This window comes from Lepidochelys olivacea (genome assembly GCF_965140295.1).
Source record: "Lepidochelys olivacea isolate rLepOli2 genome assembly, chromosome: 17".
Taxonomy (NCBI): Eukaryota; Metazoa; Chordata; order Testudines; family Cheloniidae; genus Lepidochelys; species Lepidochelys olivacea.
In genome coordinates, this window is record NC_140427.1 from 5,296,569 (window position 1) to 5,316,874 (window position 20,306).

General features: G+C 40.2%; 1 protein-coding gene across 9 annotated transcripts in view; it reads left to right on the top strand.

The window, feature by feature from the left end:
• The window catches only part of DHX40 (DEAH-box helicase 40), a 58,607-nt gene that overhangs the window by 36,276 nt on the left and 2,025 nt on the right, over positions 1-20,306 (top strand). For 5 of the 9 annotated variants that reach the window (XM_084650920.1, XM_084650918.1, XM_084650919.1 and 2 more), the window contains exons 4-18: positions 673-792; positions 2,648-2,878; positions 3,129-3,195; positions 4,492-4,623; positions 6,872-6,971; positions 7,606-7,692; positions 8,207-8,389; positions 8,965-9,045; positions 9,790-9,947; positions 13,964-14,078; positions 14,358-14,466; positions 14,811-14,905; positions 15,513-15,582; positions 16,360-16,588; positions 18,002-19,744. In XM_084650920.1, the coding sequence (XP_084507046.1) occupies positions 673-792; positions 2,648-2,878; positions 3,129-3,195; positions 4,492-4,623; positions 6,872-6,971; positions 7,606-7,692; positions 8,207-8,389; positions 8,965-9,045; positions 9,790-9,947; positions 13,964-14,078; positions 14,358-14,466; positions 14,811-14,905; positions 15,513-15,582; positions 16,360-16,588; positions 18,002-18,141 (1,917 nt within the window). In that variant the 3' untranslated portion in view covers positions 18,142-19,744. The other 4 variants (XR_014714385.1, XR_014714384.1, XM_084650924.1 and 1 more) reach the window with 4 other exon arrangements.

Sequence of the window (20,306 nt, forward strand, 5' to 3'; positions counted from 1 at the left end):
ACCTTTCAGTTAGGTTGTCCTTGAGCTACGTGCACATTTACATAAAGGTGCTTGTACAAAGTTTGGACGCTCATCATGATCTGTTTTGTGGGTTAGTTTAAATCTAAAATTGCTTTCTGCCATCCAGGATGTCTGTTTTAATTGCATTCTGTATGTGCATCTGTATCTGTGGTGGAGATGCAACCTTAGCAGTCTGAAATATGGCTCAAATCGATTTTAGATGCTGTTCATGATTTCATAGCATATTACAACTGAAGGATAGCCACAGAACCCACAAATTCTCATTGAGAAGGTTGTTTTTAAACAGTCTGAATGTGCGTGGGGTAGGTGAATACTTAATTCTAATTACAAAATCACAGTTATTGGATTGTCATTAGGAGGTGATGATGAGATCACTCAATTTAGAAAAGAAGAAAAGGACAGCACAGATTAGAAATGTAGCACATTACAAATACAGTCCAGTATTTAAAACATTTCTTAAGTATTTCAGAAAACATAGCAAGTGTCTTTTGTGGCTATGGCTTAGTACGTTAATTATAGCATGTAAAGTCTCTCACTAACCTTGAAAAGTCTAAATCATCAACTTCAGTCTGTAGTCGCTCCTGATATGTGACTGTATGTAATGAAATCCATATCCAGGGCAATAACTGAATGGATGGTTAAACTATTCAGGGTACTGCAATCAAGTATATGACTGATGGCTGCTTACTGAGACAGATACTGGCAGACCTCCATCTTACCAAATACAGCGTCATTATACTGGATGAAGCCCATGAGCGGAGCTTAAGCACAGTGAGTTTTTCTTTATTTGACACACGTCATTCAGTATAACTAAAAAGAAACTTGCAGATCTGTTCTCTATAGGTTCTTATGCTGCACTCATCCCCTTAGTGTGTGAAGTGATGTGACTAACATCTGTCATTAATTTGTTCTCCCATTCCTTCTCCAAGGGGAGAAGTGTTTGCAGTGGAGTGTCTTGTTTTGGTCGGCTGGCTTTTTTTTATGAAAGTACATGTTGCTATGTATTTGTGAGAGAAGGCCAGGTCAAAGAAACACACCTCAGAATGGAAAGTGGTGAGAGTTGTGATGGTCCTTAGTTCCTGGAGGAGTTAATTCTGTTTAGTTCAGTTATAAGAGACTAAAAAGCTGGTCCTCTGCCCCTTGATAGCATCTTTCATTTTAAGGATCTCAAAGTGCTTTACGTGCTAACTAAACCTCCTGACCTTCCTGTGTGACTTACCATCATTTTACAGAAGTAATTGAAAGCTTTTAACTGAGTCATAGAATAGTTAAGTGATTTATCTAGAATCTCGTACAGTGAATTGTTGTCAGAAGTTAGACTAGAACCCAGGGGTCCTGACTCCTTTGCCCACTCTTCTAATAATTAAACGTGTTGTCCCCCTTATCTGCACCATCCAGATAGAGAAGGTCCATGTAGCATAGGCTGTTTTTTTTCTTCTCTTTGAATGCATTGAGGTTTACAGTTCGTATATGGGAGGTTGTAGGGCTTCTGTGTTTGCCTATTGAGTTTGGGTGACTGTCTCCACTGTTGTAATCTACTTATTCCTTCCTTTGGCTGTTGGACAATCCCCAAGGCCTTCTGGCTGGGAGTGAGGCTCTTCTCTGAAACCAATGGTCTTCTCTACTTCTGGTGTATTCTTATGACTTCACTACAGCATGAGCTGGCTTCTTATTTACTGAATTTGCAACATCTGACAGTTTAAAGTCCCGTCAACACTCTTCCTGGCACTGTTAGCTGTTCTGTTCAAAAACAGCAGTCAAGCTGTCAGTTTTTCCAGCATGAAAGTTACTAGCAAGGTTCCACTGCACAAAGTGGATGGGAATTTTTTTTTAAACAAACATGCTAGGTGAAACCATGAGATTGGCTACTACCCAGCGTAGTTTGTAGCACACACGGTTTTGACATTTTTCTTTAATCCTGTTACAAGCATATTTTCATTGATACAGCTGCGGTTATCAATGTTGCAAAAAATATAACTATGTTCTGTCACTGTAAGTCCCAGTATTCTATTAAACTTTGGCATTAAATCAAAGGGATTAAACCAAAGCACATTTACACTTTACAAGTCTCTCCTGAGATGGGAGTGTGAGGGGGAGAGGGTTGCACTCTTCTGACAGTTAGCCTGTGGATCTGATTTTTTCCCACACCTCTCCCTACTTCAGTTTTTGGCATTTTTTTATTTAATGCATAATAACTGAGGAAAGAGACCACCTCTGAGTGCAGCACAAACACAAGGAAGTGCCATTTTCCTGTGGGGGAACTACTAACAAAAAGTGTTGGCACTGCTTTAAAAACAGTTGTCTTTTTGCAACTGAGGGGAGAATTAGGAATGAGAAGCAAGGTATTTTAGCTGTGTTGATTCAGCTTGCTGTTACAGAGCTGTGGAAAAAAACTTGGGTTTCTTTAAGCCTACTAAGCATTTTGTTGCTAAGCTTTAGAGAGCAACCAGAATATTTACAAGAAGGAAAAAACCTTTTAAAGCACTTGTGCCCCCAAAGCACATTGCTTAATTTTGTCCCATTTACCAGTAGCTCTGGGATAAAATCAACCCCTCCCCATGTATTTCAGTGGGCATTTGTATTCCAAAGAGTTGACTTGTGAAGGTAAGGTGACTCTTTCTTTCAGGACATTTTATTTGGCTTGCTGAAGAAACTATTCCAACAAAAGAAGCCTCCCAAGAGAAGGAAAGCCTTGAAGGTGGTGGTGATGTCAGCCACCCTGGAGGTAGACAAGCTCTCAGAGTTCTTTGGAGGCTGCACAGTGGTGGACATTCCAGGAAGGAATTATCCCATCAAGGAGATATTCTGCAGCCTGCTTGGCCCAAAGGATGCAGAAAGCTCTGCTTATGTTACAGAGGTATTGCTTATTTTCCTTTGCCTGTTTGCCATGTTCTCTCTGTTAGCTGTATGATGATGAGCTCTTAAAGAGCATTGGAGCTCATCTCTGCATGAAGAATTAAACACTTCATGCAAGACTGGTTTCTCAAGCTTCCTAGTTTTTGTGGTGGAAAGTGGGAGGAGGGAATTGATTTACACTGTCAGTTACAACCAGTGATGAGAAAAGCTCTAATTCCAGCAGATAATTCTGTCAGTGGTGCTTGTTTCAGGCTGTAAAAGTGACCCTGGATATCCACTTGAATGAGTCAGCGGGAGACATCTTGGTTTTTCTGACTGGTGAGAATTCCTTTTTACTGGAAAAACTCTATCCTGTGCCAAATAGTGGCCTTGCCAACAGAAAGAATTGTTTTACTGCTGAATGCCCAGATCATTCTAGAACAGTGGGCACTGGGGGCATTAGAGCTGTGTCTAGATGCATCACTGCAGCAATACACAACTGAGCTAGGGCACGGAAGGCAAATATAGAGAAAGTGGCTGTGGCAAACATGTAATGATTTTAAAGATTGTGAGTGGGATTTTCGAAAGGCTTAGGACCACAAGTCCCATTGAAAGATAAAAGAACTTTGTTTCTAAGTCACTTAGGCACTTCCAAAAATCCTATCCTAAAGCTGTTTGGATAGCTTTTCCAACTGTGGTTATTATATACCTCTAACATTGCCTCTAGTCCTGATGTTTCTGTCCTATCCTAATGGTCAGAAGAAAGATGCCCTAACTACCTCCCTATTCCTTTATAAATCCAGTCTTTCAGGATTTGGATTGTGTGATGGCAGTAGTCACTAGTGGTTACAGAAGTACAGAACAACAAGATCAGAGTCCAGCCCCCTACCAGGGCAGGATATAGTCCCTTGAGAGAGGTGTTATTAGATAATAAAGACTAAGCCAAAAAGTTGAAAATAAACCACATCTAGTTATATATCCACTCTTCTGCCCTTTGGAAAAGAGAGATTCTATACAGAAAGTTACACAGCTTGCCTCACTAGGAAGCAGGAGTATGAAATCTTGTTTTATGGGATTTGAAAAGAGGAAAGAAAATGACTGGTGTGTCACTTTTCTTCTGTGGACCTGTTCTTACATTCCTTGCACACCAGAACCTCGCCCTGATTTCATAGGGGGCTTTAAACAAACAAAATAATCAAGTTGATCAACTCTTTCGAATATGGGAGAGAAGATAAACTCCAGATTGGTTTTTCTATGTTCATGTAGAAGAATGAAGCAATGCATTGTATATTTGTACAGTATAAGTTTTCCCTGCTGTCTTCTGGAAGAGAGAAGCTCCTTAAATAATCCTCCTGGCAAAAACTCAGTTAATTTATAATTCAGGTTGCTGAAATAGTTAATAAAACCTGATACAAAATACATGTCAAAACCATCACTGTTGCACAGAAACCCTAAGCATAAATCCCAGTTTGAAAAGACTGCAAGTGACCAGTTAATTTTCCTTTACCCTCGCAGTTGTACTGACATCTCCATAGTATGTATAAAAGACTAGATTGTGTAGAGTTGTTGCAAACTAACAAGGTAAAGTCCTCACTAAATAGTTTATATTTTAAGTGCTTCTGTATTTTGCTTTAGGACAATCTGAGATAGAAAGAACATGCGACTTACTTTTCCAAAAAGCGGAATCTATTGATTACCGCTATGATGTGCAAGATGGTTCTGTTGAAGGTTTGCTTATCTTACCATTGTATGGGTCAATGCCAACAGGTAAGGCTTACTGAATTAAACATAATGTTATGTTTAGTTCATGCAGATTTTAGCTGCAGTTAATGGTTATATGGGACATCGTGGACAAATACTTTTATTTTGAATGGAAACAACCCAGATATTTGCTTACCTGTTTGAGAGATTAATAAAGCAGTATTGTCACAAGCTAATCATAATCTGGCCAAGTCAATTCTTGCTCGGGAACCATGAATTAAAATCCATATGCTGCTGGAAGTGGCAGTGTTGGCTTAGAAGGCAGTGCCCTTCTCTCCAGATCAGTCCTGAGTGACCGTCCTAGCATGGAAAAAGTGAATGCCATGTTGCTGGAAGTTCAGTCTTTCAGTTTGTACCAGACCCCAAAGTTCTGACTACTTGTGGTTATTAAAAATGTCATAGTGGTGTTCACAAGAATTTGCTGGCTTTGATGTCCTGGCCAAACTTCAGCACTGATGATGACGTTCTGCCTCTCTGAAATTCCCGTTGCAGCCTCAATAGGAAAAGGTATTATTTTCTGTAACAAAAAAGAATTGTATTGTGTGCTGGTTCATAAAGGCAGTTGGCAAAAATCCATTAAATAGTCAGATCCTGTCAATACCTTTTCATAATGACATGTTGTCTTTCCTGTACTGAAAACGCACATAACTTTTCTTGTAAAGCTGTTGCATTCTTCTGCTTCTATCAAGGAAAATTCTTGTGTCGTAACGAGAAGCCTGAGGATTCCCTAGCTATGAGTGGATCGTCATACTTGCCGTCATACTTGTTGTAGCTACTGTCCTTCCACCTAAGGAATGGATGGAATTATTATTGTTAAAGCTCATTAACTCTGCTCTTTAACTGGCTAATGGGGGTGTTGAGTGCCAGGAAGTCTTTCTCCTTTTCAGTCCAGGGTTTGCTTTTAAAATAAAGTATAGTTTCAAAAGCTTCACATTCAATTTGTGGATAATGTCTGTTATGGGGAGATATGATACCCATTTTCAATTAAAATATGTTTGGTAGCTGTTACAAAAGGGATTTGACATAATTGCTCCGTTGTGTTGCTCCAATTAATCTTAATCAACAGTTACCTTTTTAAAAAAAAAAAAAAAAAAGATAAAAGTATTGCCAATAAGATACGTGGCAATAGGATTATACATACAAGAGAAGATACAAAGAATGTGGTGTTACACCTATATAGAAGGTGTAAATTACTGAACGAAGTCAGTCTGCGGTGTCACTGCCTAATTTTGAAGGGTTTAGAAACGCAGGCTTCATGACCCTTATAAAAACAGGTGTGTTTTCACTTCAGATGATCTTGAATGTGGTATTTAATTGTGTGGGTGCAATGTGTAGAATGCTGAAAGGCAGAATAAATATACATGAGAAGAATAGGTCAGCAATTTTAGAGCCTGGAAACCTTTGTAGGGAGTATATTGGTTGAAGACATGTGGGGAGGGTGCAGACCTTGTTCCCTCCCAAAAAGATTTGCTGAGGGTTGAATGAGAGAGGAGTTATTTATTTTTACAACACCAAAGGTACCAGGATAGTGCTTGAAAGCCATCATTATTTTATTATTGTGCTAGTGCCTAGGACCCCCCCTCCCCCCGAACGTGGCAATATATAAACACACAACAAAAAGATGGGCCATGCCCCAAAGAGCTTGCAATCTAAGTATAAACATATGACTTTAGGGGGGGATTTTGAAAGGCACAGAGGAAAGTTAGATGCCCAATTCTCATCTGTGCCTTAGGAGACTTTCAAAATAAGACCGAGGGAAATGTGGTGTTACCCAAAAAATCCATCTTCTCTTAACCTACAGTAAGTATGTTAAGGTTTTAACTAATTTTGATGGGAAACTTATTCTATTGATCTCCAGTTGCTTTGGTTTCTTAGACCGCAGGTTGTTTCTTAACATGCTTTAAATCCTTCTTAAACATTCCATTTTTTGAGCTGGCATTTTGCTTGGTTCGCTACGTCTGTATTTCTCTTGCACAAGAGCTATTCAAAAGGGCTGCACTTAAAAGCACTTAAGCTAGAGACTTTCTTAAGGAACAACAGGGAAGAGGTGATGTTGTTCCCGACAAGTATATTAAAGACTATTGTAAAGCAGTTCTTGTTTTGAAATTCATCTCCTGGCTCACTTTTAGTTTTAACCCAAGGACCTCCATTAATTTTCTGTCTTTAGTGGGTAATCTTGTCCTTTTCTAGAGTAGGAATTTGACTTTTGTGCATCCTGACGTAAAGGATTAATTGATGGACTCTTTCTCTTTAGATCAGCAGAGAAGAATATTTTTGCCACCTCCTCCAGGCATTAGAAAATGTGTTGTATCCACAAACGTTGCTGCAACTTCTCTGACAGTTGATGGAATCAGGTATCTATTTCCTGTCCTTGGTAAAAGCTGTAACCAAGGGTCTGACTCAAAGTTGCATTAGAATTGGAAAAACCTCATCCAGTTCTCCCCTTCCTGTTTCTGTTGTTCTGATCCTGCTGAGTAATTACATGCCCTTTTGCAGTAAGGTGACTCTTCTCTTTATGTAGACCAGAAATGTTTCTTAATCAGTTTAATAAATTAATGCATCGCTTTTGCTCTGGCACTCTTAAATAGGCTTAAAGAGTTCTTAATATCAGTTTATCTTATTTTGAAACCAAACCCAGTACTTTGATTCCACTAAATCACGAAAGCTTATGTTCTAATAAATTTGTTAGTCTCTAAGGTGCCACGAATACTCCTGTTCTTTTTGCGGATACAGACTAACACGGCTGCTACTCTGAAACTAAATCAGTGTAATATCTGTGTAGACAAGCCCTATATGAAGGATTTCCTCAAGGTTCATCCCATTGTAGTTCAGTAATTGGCCAGCAGAGTGAAACTATCTTCTTCCACATTTACAGACCAACTGTGTTCCATCTGACATGTTACTAATTGACTAAGGATAAGGAACCTAAGCCACTGCCTGATCTAGGTCCTTTTTCCTGTATCTTAAGATATTTTTAATTTTTTTTAGGTATGTAGTTGATAGTGGATTTGTGAAGCAGTTAAATCATAACCCCAGGGTTGGCTTGGACATACTGGAGGTGGTTCCCATTTCAAAGTAAGTTAGAAGAAAGGTAGTTTACTTTCTGGTTTGAGAAAAGTCCTCAGATTGCCTTTGAAAGTTGCTCTGAATGTACTGTGTGACTGCCAATTTTCCCAATATAAAGAAGAGCAGAGAGATCTTGGAGACACTGCAGCACATTTAGCTTTAATTTGCAGCTCTGTCAGGTCAATATTTAGAAAACATCAGGGATAGTAAATAAAACATTTTAGTAGAGCATGGTACATTAATTTTAATGAACAGTGAGGAAGAACTCACCATGTATTATCTGTAATCTGAAAATGATTTACACATCATCTTTCCGGTACTGAGCACAACTAATTGAAAGAAGTTCAGGAAGTTTTGCCCAATATCACTTCTTCATGCTGTTACATTTTGTATAGCAGGGTTCCTGTACAATATATTAAATCCTTCATCCAGAGACACACAAATTGCTATCGTTGATCATAATTATAGGGTGCTTGGCTACTTTGACATGCACAGCATTATTTTTCTTTGCTTATTTTTGGAGGAGTGAAGCAATGCAACGAGCTGGCAGAGCTGGCAGGACATCACCTGGAAAATGCTACAGGGTGTACAGCAAGGAATTCTGGGATAAGTGTATGCCTAATCACATGATCCCAGAGATAAAGAGAACTAGTCTTACATCTGTGATCTTGACCTTGAAGTGCCTTGCTGTACATGATGTCATAAGGTAACCCATGGTGGAGGCAATTGTAATCTCCCTCCTGAGTCTTGGCAATGCGTATTAGAGGGGGTTGGCACGCTATGTCATGTTGGTACCAAGAACACAGTTAGGTATCAGGGCAAATGGGACAATTCCACAACATCAACTCTTCTGTCGTTCTCCTAAAAATCTCCAGTGTTAGGCTGTGTCTTAGGCTTTAGATCTCTTTGGGGATCTGCCAAAACTAGCTCCTGAAATAGCAGTAATCTTTGTTAGTGTTTTAAAGGAACGTTGTTGAGGTTTGTATGCCTAAAACTTGACCCTGGTGGAATAATTGACGTGAAGGTCCCATGTGCAGGGTGTGTGTGTAAATATAGATATATTTGTGTGTGCAGACAGAGCTCTTTTGGGATATGGAAGCTATTTCCTTCATTAAAGAGAAATGTGTAACTATTATATATACACGTGCACACACAGTTTCCCCTTGGTTGTTGACCTGTATTGAAGGATTCCAGGAGTATTGTAATATATAAAACACTTATAGCTTTAACCAACTACCTTGAGCCCAAGCTGTGGAATTTATCCAGCCTTTCTGTTTGTAGGTTCCCCTATTTGGACCGCCCTGAAGAGAGGCATATTTTAGAGGCTCTTAAGCAACTTTACCAGTGTGATGCTATTGACAGGTAAAAAGGGCAAAAACAAACTTTTTACCTTTTCAACCTTAGTACTTACAAAAAGTTTTTGTGACTTAATTTTGTACTGTTAACGAGTTGCAACATAAAGTAGATTACTTTCCTCAGCAGTAGAGCACATATATTAGTTTGCGCATGAACTTAAATATTTTTCAGTCTGAAAAGAATGTTCTGATCCAAGAGGAAGGATGGGCCACTGGTTGGGGCACTAACCTGGGACTCAGGAGACCTGGATTCAGTTCCTTGCTCTGTTCCAGATTTTCCTGTGTGACGTTGGGCAAGTCACTTAGTCTTTCTGTGCTTTATTTCCCCACCTGTAAAATGGGGAAAATAACACCTCACAGGGCTGTTGTGAGGCTAAATATGCTAAAGTGTGTGAGATACCCAGACATAACAGTAATGGGGCCTATATGATACTTAAGAGAGTAGCGCACACACATCTTATCCTAGGCTTCTAAGAATTCTTCACACTAATCCTGCACTCAAAACCCCCACTGACAGTGCAGATGGGACAGGACGTGGGCAAGCTGTGGGAGAGCTTAGGCTAGAGGATCATCTGCTGTCTGGATTTGCTAGGCCTCTGTCTCTTCTGCGCCTCTGGGGAGTGTGTGTTTGTATAAGAGCCAATGAAGGCTCTGTTGGAGATGTCCTGGCTACTTGGGTCTTGTACCTATGTTCTGGCCTTACAGATTGAGTCTGTTCAATCTGATGTTTGAATCTTTTCCTCCCAATAAGGAGAGGCCGCGTGACAAGACTGGGAGAGTTTTTGGTGCAATTTCCTCTCCCTCCAAACCTGACCTGTGCTGTCATAAAGGCAGCTTCTCTTGACTGCGAAGATCTGTTGCTTCCCATAGCTGCGATGTTGTCTGTGGAAAATGTCTTCATACGGCCTGGTAAGAAACCCCATTCTTCAGAAGCAGGTCCTCAAAAGTTATGAATTGTATCCTGAGCAGAATGTGTGCTGGGAGGTGGTTGGTCAACACCCAGTGCTCAGTCTGGAGAACTTTGTCCTTAATGTCCTTTTGCATTTTGTCTTTCACTTCTTCACTAGTTTTCCATTCCTAATGTCATTAGTTATGTGAAGCCACAGCTCATCACATACACACACTTCAGTCATCAGTAGGAATCATCATCTGGGAATCTCCAGCAAAAGAAACACAAGCTCCTATCACTTGAGCTAAAAGAATGACTCCCTTGAGCTGTCAGTAAGGAGCAAGCTTGTACCCTCAACTAGCCCAGTCACCAGAGGGAGATATGGCTGCATACCCTAAGCCAGTGTATTTCGTAAACGCTGTCTATAGCAGCTTGGGGAGCGTCACTGTTGAAAGATGCCGTTGCAATTGGCAGGCGCAGATCTAGTATTGTAACAAAAAATAACACCTCATCAGATGCTACCTGGATCCACTTTTGGTCAATCTGCAGAGAGAGACCAAGAGCTGACTAGATTAAAAGAATGAACTCGCCCTAGAAGTGTTCCCTCTGGGGCAGGATTATTAGTCTGTGCGGGGGGAGCATGAACTGCTGCTGCTGGTCCTATGCCAATTCTGCGACTAACCAGAAGATTTAATTCTGCTGGGCTTTCAGATCAGAACCTTTCACTAGCACTGAGCTCACTTGCTTTTTAAAAAAGTGTGTGTAGCAAAGTCTTAGGGAGAACTTTGTCCTTTCTGCTCGTGTTCATTGTCAGTGTCTGGTTATCTCTGTAACGTATTAACTCGTTTTTGTTGATACAGCGGCAAAAGCCAGTTCAGACATTCAGCACCTTGAAAGTGAGCTATCAGAGGATTTTTGCTGTTGGATGGTACTCTGCAGTTCCTCACACTCCCATAGACTTGATTTTTGCTTTCCCATTCTCCCTCTGGCTCCTTTTGCAGCTTGTTCACATTTCCTTTTCAGCCAGCTAACAAACTAGTGCAGGGACTCCAGTCCCTGTTAAACAGTGTACCTGTCAATCTGGAAACAAGGGATCATGGCATAGGCTCACATCCTGCAAATACTTACTCATGTGCTTAAAGCTAAGTGCATGAGTACTCTTGTTGACTTCAGTGGAGCCACATGTGTTTGAAATTAAATACCTGAATGTATGTGTGGTCAGGGCCTGGGGAAGTGCAGCAGCATACTGCATTGGCCTAAAGTAGCCCATATCTATCTATACTTGGGGTTGGGTAGTCCTTTGGGGCTCAAAATTTGAGGTCAAAGTTCTGAAATTTTATTTCTTTGGCATGACACCTTCTTTGCAGTTACATGAAGGTTTCTGTGGACTCGTGGGTTGAGTTTTATGTCAAACTATTGATTTATTTTATCTATCCATCGCCATGTTATCTGGACTTCATGACATAAGTTAGGTTCAACAGGGTAAATGAAACTGCCCACGAATAGCAGCAGCAGGCCCTGTTTTTTTGGTCTCATCTGAAATGTGAGGGCCTGCTGCTCAGATGATGAAATCTTCCACTCACTTGATTTCTAGAAACTCTTTAAACTCTGGTTTCAGAGTAGCAGCCGTGTTAGTCTGTATTCGCAAAAAGAACAGGAGTACTTGTGGCACCTTAGAGACTAACCAATTTATTTGAGCATGAGCTTTCATGAGCTACAGCTCACTTCATCGGATGCATTCAGTGGAAAATACAGTGGGGAGATTTATATACATAGAGAACATGAAACAATGGGTGTTACCATATACACTGTAACCAGAGGGATCACTTAAGGTGCTCTATTACCAGCAGGAGGGCGGGGGAGGACATTTTGTAGTGATAATCAAGGTGGGCCATTTCCAGCAGTTGACAAGAACGTCTGAGGATCAGTGGGGGGTGGGGGATAAACATGGGGAAGTAGTTTTACTTTGTGTAATGACCCATCCACTCCCAGTCTCTATTCAAGCCTAATCGTATCCAGTTTGCAAATTAATTCCAATTCAGCAGTCTCTCGTTGGAGTCTGTTTTTGAAGTTTTTTTATTGAAGAATTGCCACTTTTAGGTCTGTAATTGAGTGACCAGAGAGATTGAAGCGTTCTCCAACTGGTTTGTGTCCATTTATTCTTTTACATACATTGGTCAAACTGGACAGTCTCTACGTAAAAGAATAAATGGACACAAATCAAGACGTCAAGAATTATAACATTCAAAAACCAGTCGGAGAACACTTCAGTCTCTCTGGTCACTTGTTTACAGACCTAAAAGTGGCAATTCTTCAATAAAAAAAACTTCAAAAACAGACTCCAGCGAGAGACTGCTGAATTGGAATTAATTTGGAAACTAGATACAATTAACTTAAGCTTGAATAGAGACTGGGAGTGGATGGGTCTTTACACAAAGTAAAACTACTTCCCCATGTTTATCCCCCACCCCCCACTGTTCCTCAGACGTTCTTGTCAACTGCTGGAAATAGCCCACCTTGATTATCACTATGAAAGGTTCCCCCCCCCCCCTTGCTGGTAATAGCTCACCTTAAGTGATCCCTCTGGTTACAGTGTGTATGGTAACACCCATTGTTTCATGTTCTCTATGTATATAAATCTCCCCACTGTATTTTCCACTGAATGCATCCGATGAAGTGAGCTGTAGCTCATGAAAGCTTATGCTCAAATAAATTGGTTAGTCTCTAAGGTACCACAAGTCCTCCTTTTCTTTCTTTAAACTCTGTTGCTTCTGTATATTTTCATGTTTCAGAGTAACAGCCGTGTTAGTCTGTATTCGCAAAAAGAAAAGGAGTACTTGTGGCACCTTAGAGACTAACCAATTTATTTGAGCATAAGCTTTCGTGAGCTACAGCTCACTTCCTCAGATGCATATCGTGGAAACTGCAGCAGGCTTTATATATACACAGAGAATATGAAACAATATCTATTCCCACCCCACTGTCCTGCTGGTAATAGCTTATCTAAAGTGATCATCAGGTGGGCCATTTCCAGCACAAATCCAGGTTTTCTCACCCTCCACCCCCCCCCACAAATTCACTCTCCTGCTGGTGATAGCCCATCCAAAGTGACAACTCTTTACACAATGTGCATGACAATCAAGTTGGGCTATTTCCTGCACAAATCCAGGTTTTCTCACATCCCCCCCACCCCCATACACACACAAACTCACTCTCCTGCTGGTAATAGCTCATCCAAACTGACCACTCTTCAAGTTAAAATCCAAGTTAAACCAGAACATCTGGGGGGGGAGGGGGGGAGGAAAAAACAAGAGGAAACAGGCTACCTTGCATAATGGTAAGTCAATATGCAATGTGCAGGAAATAGCCCAACTTGATTGTCATGCACATTGTGTAAAGAGTTGTCACTTTGGATGGGCTATCACCAGCAGGAGAGTGAATTTGTGTGGGGGGTGGAGGGTGAGAAAACCTGGATTTGTGCTGGAAATGGCCCACCTGATGATCACTTTAGATAAGCCATTACCAGCAGGACAGTGGGGTGGGAGGAGGTATTGTTTCATATTCTCTGTGTATATATAAAGCCTGCTGCAGTTTCCACGATATGCATCTGAGGAAGTGAGCTGTAGCTCACGAAAGCTTATGCTCAAATAAATTGGTTAGTCTCTAAGGTGCCACAAGTACTCCTTTTCTTTTTGTATATTTTCATGTCGTCATTCTACATGACAACTCAGAATTGATCATCAGAGAGAACAATACTCACTTTCCCAAGGAGAGAGTTTAGCACTTGCATCAAAGCTACATCTCTAGTGCTGGCTGACAGTTTTAATCACAGCCTTAGCAGCAGCTTCATGTTCTCAGAAGTGGGAGAGACAAAACTGAGGCCGGGGGTGGGAGGGAAAGAAATGAGTCTTAAAATAATCTAAATAAAGAGCCAAGACTTTTAGCTGCACCTTAGAGAGATTATAGAAAACTAAGGTAGGAGTGACAAATGAAAATTGAATTTGTTAAAGTGAAATATAACTTAGTATTTCCTCAGGTGACCTTCTGAAACAAAAGGAAGCAGAACTCCGCCACCAGGAGCTGTCATTAGAGGCAGGAGGATGCAATGATTTTGCAACCCTTTTAAACATCTTTGAACAGTGCAAATCAAGGTACTTATGAATAGGTATTTATTCAATACACAGAAGATATCAACTGGGAGTTCTATTGTACATTTATTGTCTAAAGCCCATCTATATGTACATGTGCTCATACCCAGATGCAGATTTTTGCATACTGTAATATATGTACAGTACAAGGAATCTGCTGTCTGAATTTACAAAATATCTGAATGTTTGTCGTCTTTGTACAACCATAATAAAAAATAGCAGCAACTTTCTGCCTTCCACTTACGAAAGGCCTCGTTATAACACCAGTATCTCTATTCCTAGCAAGTCTCCTGTAGCTTGGTGCCAGAAACACTGGGTCCACTTCAGAGCTTTAAAATCTGCTTTTAGTGTGGAAGCACAACTTCAGGAAATAACCAGTAAGCTTAAACAGGTGAACAAATTTCCTTCTAATGTAAATTAGTGGTATTTGTCTTTGCACAAGTGCCTGTGTTAGATGTGTACTGCAGTATGGAGTCTTCACTAGATGGCCACCATCTTTGTCCTAATCTAAACTCATTTTCTTAGGTTTTTTTTTTTTTTTTTAATAAGTACACACCTCATTGTAGCCTAATCCTAAATTTGTGGTGTAATGGTAGGAACGGACAAAAGGAAGGTAATATAAAATAGCTGACTATGAAGTGTGAAACACAAGGTTTAAGCTCCTGAGTGGGGAAAAGTGTGACCAATTTTCTTTTAACAAAGACATTAATCCATTTTGTGCTGCTCTTTATACAGCTGTCAGACTTCCCAAGAGAGCATTTTGATGGCTCCAAAAATGAGATACTCCGAAGATGTCTGTGCACGGGGTACTTCACCAATGTAGCCAGAAGGTAAGGAGTGGAGTTTTGGGAATTGCATGGAAAAGATTTGCCACATTCGTTAGTATGTGATTATAAATCAAAACAAATAGTCGCAAGACTGTACCACAGCTTATTAAAAGGGTCAACTTCACTTGTTACAGCAGGAGAGGAGCTGTCGGAGTGCAGGACTGGGAGCCAGGAGTCTTAATTTCCAGGGCCAGCTCTGCCACTGACTCTCATTGTAATTTTGGACAAATTATTTAACTTCTTGGTATCTCAGTCTCCATATCTGTGAAATGTGGGGAGATAATACTTAATTACTCACCTTGCAGGGGGCTTTGGGAAGCCTAGCTAATATTTGTAAAGGGCTTTGTGGATGTCAGCATGATCATCTGTCAGCAAGGTGGAATCTAAAACCATATTTGTCACAGAATCAAAAGTTTGGACTGAAAAGAGAGTTAATGATGTATAAAGAGATGTTTTAATCCGTATCTAGTTTTTACACTTATTTCTGGAAAGTTTATTTTTTCTATGCAACCATTTTCTCCTATCCTGCTGCTGCTCTTTTTAGATTATGTTGCTGTCTAAGCACAGCTAAGCATGTCACTGGATATAAAAATATTCCTCATGCTTTTAGGTCCGCAGGCAGGACATTCTGCACGATGGACGGACATGGTAGCATAGTCCATCTTCATCCTTCATCAGCAGTAAGTTACTTACTTCTGCTAATAGTTGTCTGGGTGTTTTTTTCAGGTAAATGGGAAAACAAAGCAGGCTATGCAAATTGTTTCCCTGATCTTTGGCTTGCTTGTTCCTGGTGTAAGATTGAAGCTAGCTTCTGGCCATATGGAATATTGTACACAGCCTCCATACTGTAAGACACTAGCCTATACCACATCTTTCCTTAGGGAGTCGCTCAGAATCCATACAAATGTTTGGTTTGTGAAGGGAATGTAATCTAGTGGCTATAACCCAGAACTTGAAAAGTTAGTAGATCTGAATTCTGGCTCTGACTCTCACTGACTTTCTGTGTAATTTTGGGCAAGTCACTAACTTCTATACCTCAGTTTTCCCGTCTGCAACAAGGAGATAATTATTAACTTACCTCACAGGCTTTTTTAAGAGGATTAATCCATTCATGTGTCTGAAGTACTTGGAGATCCTCTTCTGGAAGATGCTCTAGAAATGAAAACCATTATTGATAAATGTTACTGAAGGCAACTCTAGGTTCTGAATTAGTCTGGTTAAAAATTGGATGTTTCAGCTTTCCAAAGTAAAAGCCATAGGAAGGCATGAAGGATTAAATATAACTTCTCAAAAGGGAATGTGGAGGAGAGCAAGACAAAAGGGTTTAGCTGTTAACCAGTTTGTGGCAAGAATCTGAATTAGGACCCGTGTTTTTTCTGCTGTCAATCTGCAGAGCACATTTATTGAAAGAAAATCAAGATAGTAATCTGAAAAAATGTGAATAACTTTACCTTTAGCTCCATGACCAGGAACTTCAACCTGAATGGATCATCTTCCATGATGTCCTGGTCACATCTAAAATTTATGTGAGGATGGTGTGTCCTATTCGCTATGAGTGGGTCAAAGACTTGTTGCCCAAGTTACATGAAATTGATGTGTATGAACTGAGCAGTGTGGCACGGGAAGAGGTGACCGAGGAGGAAATAACCAAGTGGAAAAACAAGGAAGACCTCAAACGACAGTATGGTGAGCAAACTGGACTTAGCTTTCCATAAACCTGAATCAGAAATTGACGACTGCCTATTTTCGCCATATTAGGGGGCTGTGAATGAGAGAGATGGCATAAGCATACTGAGTATTGCAGCATCTAGGCTAGTGACTTCATATTTGTTAACCTGGCCACACCTCTTTTGATTTTTGTCTTCTGTCAGTAACATTAGCTGTGCACACTCCTGTAACTGGAAGAAAAGCATTTTGAACATGAACACCTATTTTCACAAGTTACTTGAGGTTTGGAAAGGGTATTTCCCCTACTGTAGAGAGTATAATTATTTGTTAACCTGATATTGTCAGAGAAAAATTCCAATAGCTATAATATTACAGATGAGAAAGAAAAAGGGGTAGGGTGAGGGGGGAGAGCATCAGAAATTCATTGTCAGCAAAGTAACGTCCACAAAGTTTAACACCTGATTTAAAAATAATGGTCTGTGTTTAATTAAACTGGTGCATATTAACTGATTCAGCAGCTTGACATTCTCTGAATTCTTTTGTCAGCGGGTTCAGTAGAGAAGCCAAGTACTGAAAGGGCCCTTTCACCCCTGAGCTGCCCTTTCCAGACACGGATTTGAGAGACGCTGGCAGGGCCTTGTGAGGGAATCGTGAACTGTCACAGCCTGTGCTGTACCTGACCTGTGGATAAATAGGGAACTTCAGGCTTCAAGATAGCATGTTTTACCATCAGTACTTCCCTTAATTAAAAGAGTAATTGTAAAAAAAAAAAAAAAAGAAAAAAGAAAAGAAAATATAAATCAAAATCATTTTAATGTTATGACAAATAATTCATGTTTCTCCAATACAATCAGGCAGGTGAAGTCATCCACTGCCATGATCTGAGATAGCTCAGTGGGAACAGGAGAGAGTTTTCATTTGTAAGAGAGAAGTCCTGGAAGAGGGATCTACCTCCATTTTTATTTTCTTCTCCTTTCAAGATAAATCCAGAAAGGCATTTTTCCCAAGCCTTTTGTATTTTTTTTCAAAATGGAAGAGGTAGCATAGAAAAGTAACAAATGCATAGAACTTGAGGCCCAAAGGCTCAGTTACAGTAAAACCAACATGATCCAGATATATTCTAGGGGTGATCGCACGTGCAAATATTGACAAGAGGGTTGAGGGTAAGATTTTTCTATAACTTAAGTGTAGCTGGATATACAGTATATTTGTCTTTGAGACTTTAGTTTTTCCATAGAAAGGACGTCCTAGTTACTTTGCCGTTTGTCTCTTCTGGAGGTCGTTGGATCATCCATTGGCATGACTGAGAGCAGCACTTGAAAAATTTGAGCTTCTGTTGGTTTTAGTTGATCAGCTAACCCTATGAGTGTGAAGTCGGGGGGTGGAAGTGGCATTTATGACACACAATTGTACTGTTTTGTTTTTCTGTAGAAAAAATAAAAGATGACTCTGCAAAGAAGATGGAGAAAAGGAATGATGATAAATCAATACAGGATGCCCGAGTGCGCTACCTCCAGAGAAAACAGCAAAGGGCACAGTGTATAAATGCCACGCTAAAGGAGATAGGCTAGTACAGCAATGAGTGCTCTTGCAAAGGCACTCAGTGCAATTGCTTGTTGATAAGCTTGCTGCATAAACACACCAAAAAAAAAAGAAAAGGTAAGAACTGAAGGAAGTTGCCAGTTCACATGGAGTCTGTCTGCTTGGGGGCACAAACCTGATACTCCTTGCTGTTTTTGTGACAGACAGTGAGGAAAGGTTAATGAGCTGAACTTTCATTGCCATGTGTCCTAGGCAGTAACTTATTCACTGCAAATGTGGCTGAAGAAGCAGTATTTACAGCCTGTTCTGTATCACTCAGTTGGAATTGGAGTTGGCCACTAAAAAGGGGCATTGTGTCAATGCAATTTTTAGTCGCATTTTCTTGAAAACCTTGTGAAATAGAGTATAACTGTACAGTGTTACATTTTTAAAAATATATATATTTATTTCCTTCTGTAAATTGTTGGCTTATAGGACCTGTCTGGTGTGATTGTTTCACTAAATTATGTATAATAACCGTTTTTAAGTTGTATAGTACTTCATGTGCTCTTTTAACGCGGGAATAATAAGAATCCAAATTAGAAAGGTTTATGTCATTTACCTATGTTGTGCCTCATGCAGGATCATTACTTGCTCTGTATTTAGCTGTACCATACACAGTGATTGCTTTGGCATTAAAATGTCTCATTTGGATGAAATATTTTTGGTAAATGGATGTTTGCGTTCTTGCCATCAAGGCATGGCCTGTTTTGTCATAGGGAAGTTGCCCCGCATTGCTATCATCTAGTTGGCAAAGAAGCAGCAGTCTGTCCATTTCTCCTCTCCAGATGGTTACATCCCACAATCCACCAACAGGCCACCGCCTCCTCAGAGCTGTCTGATTTAATGTTAGAATGTTTTTTAAATGATGGTTTGTGAGAAGCATTTATGGGGTAAAAAAGATGGTGTCTACATCCTTGAATTAAGGGTAACTGTGGAAAGATGCTTCTTTTCTCGACGTTTGTTTACTTTCTAATATTTGTCATGAGTCTGTGGTTAGGCTTGGTGTAGGGCATTAGGAAGGGGTGTAATGTTTTCCTGCTGCTGATAAAGTTGCTTAGAGAAGAAAGCTATTGTGTGTGGATGCCCCCTTTCTTCAAGAGCGCTCTGGGGCTGGACTAAAAATCAAAACAGTCATTTGAAAATATATGCAGATTGGTTAGATATTGAGAAGCATGCATCTGGCTGCCACCTTTTTGCACCAGTTCATAATATGACCAAACTACGCTGCCTGAGGTCAGGACTGAGTGAATGTCACTAGCAGCCGTCTCTTTATAGACGATGAAAAAAATGTGGTGGACAAGTTTTCACAAAACAGATGGCTTCCTCCTCTTACGATAATCCTATAATGTCTCATTAAGGTGAAGTCGTTTAGATATTAAGCGCCAGAAGGAAGGGACCATGTCTTCCTTTCTGTAAAATAATGAACTTTGTATCAAACCACTATTGCAGGTAATCAGCTCCAAAAAGGATAGCGTAACATTCCTACGTCTGAGCTCATGTTTCTTGTGGCTTTCATTTGTGGGTAGTGTCCAGCTGTGCTCTCTTCTGTCCACCCTCTTTGCTAATTGGTTGAGACATTTTTCATTATTATTTATTTCTATTATTGTAGTGCCTGGAAGCCTCATCTGCTAGGTGCTGTACTGCCAGAGAATAAAAAGACAGCCCCTATCCCAAAGAGCTTACATGAAACCCAGGCTGCTTCTTCACAAAGAGTCTCCATTCTACTCCGATAGAAATCAACAGCAAAACTCCTGTTGGCTTCACAGGGTGGTACTGAGCACCTACATTTCCGGCTCCCTTTAATGGGAGATGCAGCTGCTTAGCTCCTCTCGCAGGTGTTTCTATTTGTGTCAATACAGCACCACTCAGTTACAAGACAGTGACACTGTTGGAACAGTGCAGCATGCAAAGCCTTAGAACAAAGAGGCTTCCCTGGTGCTATATTCTGAAGGGGTAGACTTGATGGCGTTTGTGGAAATGAATGCTTACATGTGAGTTGTATAATATTTTTAGGCCTCTAGACTAACATTAGGAAGTAAGGTTTCAAAAGCCTGCAGGATACTAATTTGGATGAGATTGCAGGAAAACACTGTCTTGCATAAAAAGCAGTGTATCTAGTATACATTGTACTGCAATTTGTGATCAATATTAA